The 11,178-nt window shown below is 48.3% G+C and overlaps 1 protein-coding gene across 1 annotated transcript in view; it reads left to right on the top strand.

The window, feature by feature from the left end:
- Positions 1–11,178, top strand: part of LOC142652550 (uncharacterized) — a 38,851-nt gene continuing 27,673 nt past the window's right edge. The window contains exon 1 of the mRNA XM_075828196.1: positions 1–530. Coding sequence (XP_075684311.1) covers positions 1–530 — 530 coding nt within the window. The remainder of the gene's footprint in view (positions 531–11,178) is intronic.

The following is an 11,178-nucleotide window of genomic DNA, read 5'->3' as shown; positions in this document are numbered from 1 at the left end:
ATGCTCCTGGACCAGGGCTTCGCTAAGCCGGAGACCATCAGCATCCAGGCCTTCATGACCGGGATGTTCTTCGTGACCTTTGCATCGATCAACATCTGCAGAAGGTACTGGGAGATGGTGAAAGCGGCGAGGCCTGAATCCCCTTTCTCTCGCTTTGTGGGCAACTGCCCTGTCCAAAGAGAGGAAAGGCGGGTGACGGTCTCAATGCGGAACCCACACACCCCTGGCAAAGACATCACCACGCTCCTGAAGCGGTTCTGCACAGTGGTGAGGGAACCCACCCACATCCTGAACGGACTCGGCTTCTGGACTGGCAAGTGGTCGGTAATCGTCCGACTCAACAAGGATTCAAGCGCGGAAGACGGCCTCCAGCACCTGCCCCAGTCATTCTCGCTGGGCAACTCCTACGGCCTCATCTACTACCCGGACATGCCGCAGATCTGCAGGAGATGCAGCAAGAAGGGTCATTCGATGAAGGACTGCAAGGAGGACGCCTGCAAGAACTGCCGGGTAACAGGACACGAGACCAAAGACTGCCCGAAACGGACAATGTGCAACCTCTGCGGACAAGCAGCCCACTCTTACAAGGACTGCCCGAAGAGGGATCGATCCTGGGCAACTGTAGCAGCGAAAGCTCCAGCCAGAGGGAACCCCGCCCCAGCCAGAGCTCCAGCGGCACAGAAGACCGGGAAAAAGAAGGATGGTAAGAAGACGACAGTCCCTCCCCCCCCTCTCCCGGCCCTCCCTCGCCCTACCCTTCCCACCCTCCCTCGCCCGGCCCTCCCCACCCCCCCGTCCCCAACCCCTGTCACCCCCACTGAGGCTCTCACCTTCTCCTACCCACCCATCTCAGTGGTCCTGTCACCTGCACCTCTCCCAACCCAGCCTCCCTTCTCCCCAGCTCCAGCAGCACTAACATCTTCCTCTCCAGCTGCTGGAGTCCTCTCCCTGGAGGATTTTCCCCCTCTTGTCTCCTCAGGTGCCATCCAGAGGAAGAGAAAGGTGAGGGACAGCCCAGCGGCTGAGTCCTCAAAGCGACAAGTCGTGGAAATCTGCGAAGATTCCCTTGCGCAGCAGGAGGAAATGGAGCAGATGGTGGAGGAACTCGTGTCTGAACCTGAGGTCATCGACTTCACAACAGACATCCAGGTGGCTACAATCCTGGAACAATTTTTGTCAGAGGGCCTGCTGGATCTTTCGGACCCGCCAGGCGAGGAGGATCCGCCCGACCGGACTGGTAACTAAGGTGTATCGTTTGCACTAACCTTCTTTATTCTCCCCCATGGCTGCTAAACTTAACATCTTTAGCCTCAATGTGAGGAGTGTTAGAGATAGGACTAGATGTCAGATGGTGCTAACTTTTCTTTCCAAGCAGTCGAGTGATGTATTTATGCTGCAGGAATGTACTCTCCCCTCTTCCAGGTCATATCATCACCTGGCCAGGCAGTGGACCCATGGCCCGTCCTACTGGTCTGGTGGGGGCGACTGTAAGTCTGCGGGGGTTGCCATCCTGATTAGGGGAGGCGTATTTACTGTTGACTCTGTCCAGGAGCTCGTCTGCGGCCGCTTGTTGGTCGTAGACGGTTCCTGGGCAGGAGAGCCGATTAGGCTCATCAACGTGTACGCCCCCCCTATGAAGGCTGAGCGCCTGGAACTATTCCAGACCCTGCGGACCCAGCTCGCCACCGCTAGGGCAGTGGTGATGGCCGGGGACTTCAACTGCCCCATCGAAGAGGATGGACGAAGTTCCTGCCCTTCAATCAAGCTGGATGTCAGTTCCAAACTGCTTATCGAGATGGTAACCGAAGCATCCTTGCAGGACGTTGTGGGCTCCATGGGGATCGGCTCTGTGAACTATTCATGGAGCCGACCCGATGGCTCACTTCGTTCTCGGATTGACTTTGTGTTCACCTCCCGGGCAGTCAAGCAGCATGGGCACTCCATGGTCCCCTGCTTCTTCTCTGACCACAGGGCCATTCTCTTCCAGGGTGCCATCGGCCACGGTTTTCCTCCCGGCCCTGGCTCCTGGAAGCTGAATTGTGCCCTGCTGGAAAGAGAGGAGGTACTGGCGGAACTTAGAGACGCCTATATTGTTTGGAGGAATGATAAAGTTTTCTTTGACAAAACCTGTGACTGGTGGGAATATGTTAAAGTTGAATTTCGTTGTTTCTTTCAGGCAAAAAGTCGCCAACAGGCGTGTGAGAGGAAGAGAGACTTCAGAGAGATGCAGCGTCAGTTGCGATCCCTGCAAGACCTCCTTCAATGCGGCTGGGACGTCAGGAAGGAGCTGGAGGAAGCCAAAAAGGGCCTGAAAAGGCACTTTGAGGAGGAATCCAAGCGAATTGTCTTTCGTTCCAAGGTGGAGAACCTGGAGAAGGGTGAGAAATGTAACTCGTTCTTTTTCAGGAAACTCCATGCCGGCCACACGCCCCTGAAGGAACTTCGAGATGAGACCGGAAACATGCATTCTGGGAAGAAGGAGGTGATGGGAGTCGTCACAGACTACTACCGAAGCCTCTACTCCCGGAAAACCACTGACCCCGAAGCCGCCGACAAATTCCTGTCAGGTATCACTAATCATCTTGATCCTGCAGGTACGGAGGCTATGGATGTACCCCTGACGGTGGAGGAACTGCTCTCTGCCGCTAAATCCTTCAGACCCGGCAGGACCCCGGGCAGTGATGGTCTCCCAGCAGAGCTCTATGTAGCGCTGGGGGACTTGATCTGTCCGGACCTGCTGGAGCTCTATGAGGAGATGGTGGTGGAGGGTAGAATGCCACCGTCCTTGAGAGAAGGCATGATCACGATCTTGTATAAGCGGAAGGGGGAGAGATGTGACCTGAAAAACTGGCGTCCCATCTCTCTCCTGAACGTGGACTACAAGATCCTCGCCAAAGTATTGGCCAACAGACTGAAGGTTGTCATCGGACAGATCATCGGATCGGACCAAACCTGCGGCATTCCTGGCCGTAGGGTGGCCGACAGTCTTGCCCTGGTGAGGGACACGGTGCATTACATGCAAAGCCGCCGTACACACGCGGCCCTGGTCAGTCTGGATCAGGAGAAGGCTTTTGACCGGGTCTCTCACGAATTCATGGGTAAGGCTCTGCGTAGGCTGCGGCTTGGCAGGTTGTTCTGTTTGTATGTTAACCTGATGTATTGCGACATTTACAGCTCGGTGCTGGTGAACGGCTGGAAGACTGACCCCTTTCCTGTATCGTCGGGGGTTAGACAAGGCTGTCCTCTTTCACCTCTCCTTTTTGTTTGTGTTATAGAGCTCTTCGCAGAGGCTATCCGGCAGAATGGAGAGATCAGAGGGATCACCGCACCAGGTCCAGGACACTTCGAGGTCAAATGCTCGCTGTACATGGACGACGTGACCGTCTTCTGCGCTGACCAGAGTTCGGTGACTGCACTCGTCCAGACCTGTGAGGAGTTCGGACGCGCTTCAGGGGCAAAAGTCAACTGCGGGAAGTCGGAAGCCATGCTCTTCGGAAAGTGGTACCTGCCTTCTCCTGCCTCCTTCCCGTTTACTATCAAGCCGGACTTCATCAAAATTCTGGGAGTCTGGTTCGGTAAGGAAGGTGCAGCCCTAAAGTCGTGGGAAGAACGCTTGGCCAAAGTCAACCAAAGGATCGGACTGTGGAGCCTCAGACAACTCACTATTGAGGGCAAAGCAATGGTCCTGCGTAACGAAGTCTTGCCTGTGCTACAATACACTGCACAGGCATGGCCCCCTCTTGCCACCGTCTCGAGGGCCATTACCAGGACTGTGTTTCGCTTCATCTGGGGCTCGAAAATGGACAGAGTAAAGCGGACTGTTATGTACAAGGAGCCCCGCAAAGGTGGGAAGGGTATACCCGACATTCCCACTCTGCTGCGGATCGCTTTTGTATGTGACTGTGTTCGTAGGACTCTGAGGACAGCAAACGGCTCTGCGGGCAAGGCCATGTCCCGCTACTTCCTCCTTCCCCTCTGGCGAGGTTTTGGCTGGGACAAGTGGGACAGCTCCTTCCCTTACAACTGGCACGCTCCCTGGTTCTACGGAGATGTCGTCCGGTTTGTGAGGGAGCATCAACTGGAGGGTCTTAAGCCCGACTTGTGGAAACCTAAGACGATCCACAAGCACATCAGAGCAAAGGACTCACTGGAGTTTGTTCCAGGGCTTCATGCCGACACGTTGGAGACTGTTTGGACTAACGTGTCATCTGGCAGGTTGACCAATGGGCACAAGGACATTTCATGGATGGCCATCCAGGGAGGACTGCCTCTTAGGTCATTCATGCATGCCCGCAACCTGTGCAAGACCCGGTACTGCCCCAGGTGCCCCTTCACGGAGGAAACATCTTTGCACATTTTCTGGCAGTGCCCCTTTGCACAGGGTCTGTTGAAAGCCTTGGAACATGAACTCAAGGACTCAGTACCCAGGAACAGACTGTCGTACCGCTCGGTACTTTATGGACTATTTCCTGGGAATACCACGGATGGAGCAATCCAGGAAGCCTGGCGCCTTATGAACTGCTTTAAGGACGCTATATGGTTTGCCAGGAACCGTCTGATTTTGCGGAGAGAGAGTGTGTCCGTCCAGGACTCCACGCATTGACCTGGTATTGCAGTATTTCCAGGACCGGTGCACCCTTCCCTTATGTGTTTACTAAAATCAGATTCCAAAAGTGCTATTTGTGTTTGCTATTGTTTTTGTCTTTCTGAAGGGATCTCCCCTTTTAATCCCATTATTTCAACACCTGTTGGACAATGCATTTGTACAGTCATGTGTGATAATGAGCTCATTGATTAAATGCAATTAATGAATAGATTGCCACCTCTTGTTGTGTGTCGTCTGTGTTTCTGTATTTCCGGCATTTCACATTGGAACAGCTCATTCACCTTCCTTGTCTTCTCTCCGCCCTCCCTTTTAGGTAAGTTAAAGAGCTGCACCTGAGCCAGCCACTGATTGATTGATTGATTGATTGATTGATTGATGCAGCACCACAGTCAAATAGTGGAGTGGAGTAGGGGAACAGCAAACAGCCAATAAAGCAGCCCGCCCGCCTGCCCGCCACAATGGACCTACCTGTGTACACTAGATGGATGTGATGGAATGTACTGTCGTCCCTACATTTCAAGAAGAAGTAAGAATTGCAGTTGCAACAAAGCCTTGCTTGCCTACAAAGAGAGCAGCAATTTGGATTTGTTACTATGTTACCTAGAAGAATAACAAACTGTGCAAGGATGGAGGTTGTAGGAGCAAGGAGAAGTTGTCTGTAAAGTTGGTGGATGCCTATTTTCCACTTTGCAGTCCCTTGTCTCCCTCTTGTGGCCTCCTGGAGGCAACTAGCTGTGCAAAAAAAGACAGCCTGGCGGCCGGCTGTTGCAGTGTTGCCCTCTCAGGCAACACTGAGTGACTGACTGAGCCTCACCGTCTTATATAAAGTTCAGACGGAACTTTGCACGTGTCATAGTGGAGCCCTCAGGATTCCAGAGCCAGCTTTCTGACATCATAATGGGGCCTCAGAGATAAAAGCCTGGGCCCAGGCAGTGTTGGTCAGTGCTGCTCAGCAGGCAGCACCGGACTGGACTGGATTAAAGCTGATACAAGGTGTGAAGGAACAAGGGGTGGCTGTGGGCATGCACTTGCTGCCGCTGCCAGTGTTTATCTGCATGGCAGGAGGGCATTTGGGCGTTGCCAGGAAGGCGTTTTTATGTAGATTCCTCCTCTTTCAGCACTGCATTGTGGTGCAAGCAAAAGAAGCAAATCCTGTCTTGCTTCCTCTCCGGCCTTTATTCACCTCCCGCTTAGTAGCTGTGAGTGTGTGCGCGCCTGCAGGGCCCCGTGGAATTGCCTAGGAGTAGGCTGAATCGCTGCAAGGGGTGAACAGCAGTATTAGGCAGGCTCGGTCAACGCCAGGCCCATTCGGGTTATCGCTTCTCGGCCTTCTGGCTGAGATCAAGTGTAGTGCTGGTTACTTGTAGTCAGTGCTGCCTGGTCTTGGTTAGGAGGTGCTCAGGTACCCTCTCTCTCGGCCTCGGGGGATCGTCCAGGTTCGCCTGGACTTCACCCCCGTGCTGCTATTTGGGAGAGAGGCTTAGTCCTGAGCAACGGGTTGCGATCCACATACCCCCGTGTAGGCTTCGGCCGAAAAGGGGAGTTGCGTAGACGTTGCGTTACCGACGGGTGGCGCAGCTACCTTCCCACAAATCACCATGGATACGGATCCAGGTGATATACCGGCGTATGCCCGGATTAAAAATACCATCAGAATTATCCTATCGGAGGATAAAGCGACGACCTGCGGCTTGAAGTTCGTGGTGGAGACCGTGCTTGTTGACATTTTCAACATCCAGAAGAGAGAGATTTTGGCGGTACAGGATTATCCGAGGAGAAGAACTTACGACATCACATTTGTACAGAATGGAGTATTCCGAGATCTGCTGGCGGCTTATTTGGTAAAAACTGACCCGAGACTGGACGGTGTTAATTTTTATGAGCATGTGTTGGACATCACTAAAATGATTGTAATTAAGATGTACTGCCCTTTCGCCGATGTAAAAGATGTGATGTCCTTCTTATCCCCCTATTTTAAAACCATAAAATGTATTGGCAAAGTGATGAATGAGGTCGGAGTATGGACCTCCAAGTGGAGATTCCTAGTCACTTGTTTTAAAGATGCCAGTTTTACAGGAGGGATAATGTTGCCGCCAGCACGTTTTAAATTAGGAGATATGGCAGGAGACTTTTATTTTTCAGGAATGCCTCCATTCTGTAGAAAATGTCAAAAGTACGGTCACACCAATGAGTTATGCGATAGCACCTGTAGGAACTGCGGCAGCTCTGAGCACGAGGCCAAAACTTGCCCTCTGGGGAAAAGGTGTCGATTTTGCAGCCGAGTTGGTCATCTTTTTGCTACTTGTCCCCACAGATTACAAGAGTCGGAACAACCCGAGGCCCGGCCGAGGCGTCCAAAGCAGCCAGCAGGCCAGACCACGGCCCCACAAGGAGAGGAACCCCAAGGAGATGTGAATGATGAGATGGATACCTCCAGCAGACCCCCCCAAACAGGTGACCCCAAAGAGCAGAGGCGGCAGAAGCGAAGAGCCAGTGATCAGCGGACGAAAAAGCCCCCTCAGGAAACTGAGGAGATGGGTAGTTCGGATGAAGCTGATCCGCCTGGACCGCAAGAGATGCTGGGTCTGCCTGTACCTGAGGCAGAGGACCCGGGCGGAGCGGGCGGAGCTGCAGCGCGAACGAAAAGGCGTAGGGCATACTCGGAGGTGGCAGCGGGGGTGCCGATGGAAGTACCTGCCAAGGCAAGGGCAGGGAAACCAGTTGATTTGCCCCCGAAAGCACCAGCTGAAGTCCCCCCCCCTTCTAGCCAGTTGGGGGAAGCAGGAACAGCTGCCTCCGAGGTGAGGGAAGTCCCTGAAACGTCAGGATGCGGGATTCCTGCCCCTATAGATGGGGAGGACGCTGCTCAAAATGCTCCAGAATACGAGATTATGCCCGTAGGGTCCATATGGGACCCCTTTACAATAAGTGCCTCAGGTATGGCGGGGGGTCAGCTGAGTGATGGGAGTTCCTCTCCTACCTTCTCCATATTTTCGGTGGACTCAAAAGCAGAAGGATATGAGAGTCCCAGTGGGGTTTCTGGCGACGCTGAGGACTGCTAAGGCCACCTCGGGTAAGATTATAAAGACTGTCTCTCCCTTTTCCTCATGGCTGAGTTATCTGGTCTTTCTTTGAACGTGAGAAGCGTGCATTCACAAACGAGAAGAGCTGCCCTTTTTAATTATCTATCTGCTTTTACCGCCACTGTTTTTTTCCTACAGGAATGCTGCATCCCACATCGCATGAACTATAAAAAATACAAGGAAGACTGGAGACTCGGACCTTCAGTGTGGTCCGGGTCTAACGAATCTAGAGCCGCAGGTGTCGCTATTTTATTCAAAGGGAACGTTTTAATTGACAGTTTTTATGAAATTTTACCAGGCAGACTTTTAATGGTTAAAGCTTTTATAAACGGTATTAGATGGCAGTTTTTAAATTTCTATGGGTCTACGGACAAAAACGAAAGAGCTAGAATGCTAGGAATTTTACCCCTTTTTATTAACGATTCAGAGCCACTAGTTTTAGCAGGTGATTTTAATTGTATTTTAAAGGGGGAACGCCGGTTCTCTAACTCAGTAAGTAGAAACTACGATAAAACCTCTACATTATTAAAAAATATTGTTGCCGATTTTAGACTTACTGATGTTTTTAAAAAATGCAATAGTGGCTTATCTGAAGAGGCCGGCGTCACCTGGAGCAGCGTGAATTGTAGCTCCAGGATCGATTTTATATTCTGCTCTTATCAAATACTGCCTTTTAAATGTGATATAAATTCTAATGTGTTTTCAGATCATAAATTATTGTATTTTAAAGTTAATAATCACAAAAATACCGGTAAAAAGACCTGGAAAATGAACGTTTCCCTTTTAGAAGATCCGCAAATTTTATCTGATTTTATCACCTTTTATAAAGGCTGCAGACGGGTAAGACATCCTAACATGCCCATAGTCTCTTGGTGGGAGAAGATGAAAATAAAAATTAGAGACTATTTTATTAAAATTGGGAAGATGAAAGCAAGAGAAAAACATGAATTTTATGCTAATTTGAATACCCGTCTGCAGACCCAATACAAATTCAGAGAACAGGGTATGCAGGTGGAGAAGGAGATTATGGAAATTAGGAAGGAGATCTCCCAGTGCCTGGAGCAGAGAGGTAAGGAAATTGTCTTCCGTTCCAAAATAAAACACCTCGAGGAAAATGAGACCTGCTCCAGGTATTTTTTTAAGAAAATCAACGATAAGCATACCCTGTTAGAAAATATTGATGGTGAGACAGACACACAAAATATTTTAAAAAAGGTGCATGGTTTTTATGCGGATCTTTTTAATATTAAAAATATTAATATTGATTTTATGAATGACTCATTGAAGGAGGTTGACACTGTTTTAGATCCTGTTTCACAAGATTTTTTATTGCAGGAGATCTCAGAACAGGAGATTTTAGATACCATCAAAAGTTTTAAAACAGGTAAAGTCCCTGGTCCTGATGGTATACCCATAGAGTTTTATGTCACATTTTACGGTGTTTTAAAGGAGGATCTCTACTCCCTTTTTACACACGTTTTTAGATCAAAATCCCTCCCGGGGTCCTGGAAGAAAGGCGAAGTGTCCCTAATACATAAAAAGGGGGACAAAACTGATATAAAAAACTGGAGGCCTATCACTTTGCTGAATTGCGATTATAAAATCATGGCGAAAATAAGCGCAAACAGATTGAAAGCAGTGATAGGCCAAATTATACATTCAAACCAGGTGTGCGGGATACCCGGGAGGAGAATATGGGACAACTTGAACCTTTTAAAGGATGTGATCAATGACACAAAAGAGAGAAAAGGAAAATTGGCGATTTTATCCATTGACTTTGAAAAAGCCTTTGATAGAGTGTCACATTTTTATCTTTTTAAGGTTTTAGAAAAGATGGGTATACCAGAAGGTTTTATACAGTCTCTGAAGGCCTTTTATGAGAATTGCACGAGCAAGATTTTAGTAAAGGGTTTTAAGACACAGGATGTCCTTTTAAACTCCGGAGTGAAGCAGGGGTGTCCCTTGTCCCCACTACTTTTTATATGTGCGATCGAGCCTCTACTCTGCAGACTAAGAAAAGACAAGCAGATATGCGGAGTCCCCCTGCCGGGCGGGGGGGGACTAGAGGCGAAAGTAGTGGGGTACATGGATGATGTGGCGGTACTATGTAGGGACACCCTATCACTACAGAAGTCCTTTAGACAAATTTATCAATTTTGTTGCTCCTCCGGTTTTAAAGTCAATTTTAATAAAAGTAATATTTTAAATATTGGCAATATGATTTTACAGGACATTCCAGTCCCTGTGTCGGAGTCTGTACAGATTTTAGGTGTCTCCTTCAATGAGTTAAACAATGGTTTTATCAGTTGGGACTTGGTGGCACAAAAGGTAAATAAGAAAATTTGCATGTGGAATGTAAGGAAATTAACAATGGAGGGAAAAGTTTTAATTACCAAAATGGTGATTTTACCGATTTTATTGTATTTAAGCATGGTATTCCCTCCCCCTGATATTTTACTAAAAAAGATTAATAAAGCATGTTTTACGTTTTTATGGAACTCCAAAATGGAAAAGCTCAGGAGAGAGAAGGTGATTTTACCAAAGCTAATGGGTGGTAAGGATTTTCCAGATATTAAGGCCTTTCTCTTAATCAAGTTTTTTACCTCATGTCTTAACGCTGTTTTTAAGGATCACTACTGGTCATATTTTATTCGTTTTTACACTGGATTTTTTATGAGACGGAATAAATGGTTTTCCACAGTTTTAAGCTCGCCATATGCTTTTAACCTTCCTGACCAGTACAAGATTTTAGAAAAAATTGTGAACCTTTTTAACCTGAAAGGAAAAGTTTTAGCAGACGTGAAAAATGATAAATATATTTTAAAAACTATTAAAGAGAATGTTTTAGTTGCCCCTATTAGACATTTTAGCGAAAACAAATGTAAGAACATCTGGAGCATGGTCAATGCTAATTTTATTTTTAATTCACAGAAAGATCTGGCCTGGAGCTGCGCCCACGAGTGTCTTCCATGCCGGGCATTCCAGCATCGGAGGGGACTGACCAACTCGGCTGCGTGTCCAAGGGGAGGATGTCATGACGATGAGACAGTCTATCATCTTTTCTGGAACTGTTTTTTTACACAACAAGTTTGGACAAAAATCCTCCCCTTAATGAAGAAGATAACTGGACTAAAGAGACTCACAAGTGATGGCGTTTTTTATGGATGTCTGGAATGCCCAACAAGGACGCAGAAAATGATGGCATGGAAGATCACTAACTGCGTTAAATTAGCTCTGTGGGCGGCCAGAAATATTTTATTACTGAAACATGAAGTCTTATCTGTGAATGATGTTTTAGGAATTTGTTTTAGCGAAATGCATAAATATTATCTTTTAGACAGGAAACTCTCTCCTGTTTTATGTAGGAAATGGTTTTTAAGTGAATGGAGTTCCATAATTTGATGCCACCAAGTGCCCTTTTATAAATTGTTTTGGTTTTATCTGACAATTTGTATTTTTGTATGAACTATTGTAAAATTTGTGTCATCT

This window comes from Rhinoderma darwinii, chromosome 5, assembly GCF_050947455.1.
Source record: "Rhinoderma darwinii isolate aRhiDar2 chromosome 5, aRhiDar2.hap1, whole genome shotgun sequence".
Classification (NCBI taxonomy): domain Eukaryota; kingdom Metazoa; phylum Chordata; class Amphibia; order Anura; family Rhinodermatidae; genus Rhinoderma; species Rhinoderma darwinii.
The sequence above is the reverse complement of the archived record's forward strand: the minus strand, read 5'-3'. Positions and strand labels throughout refer to the sequence as shown.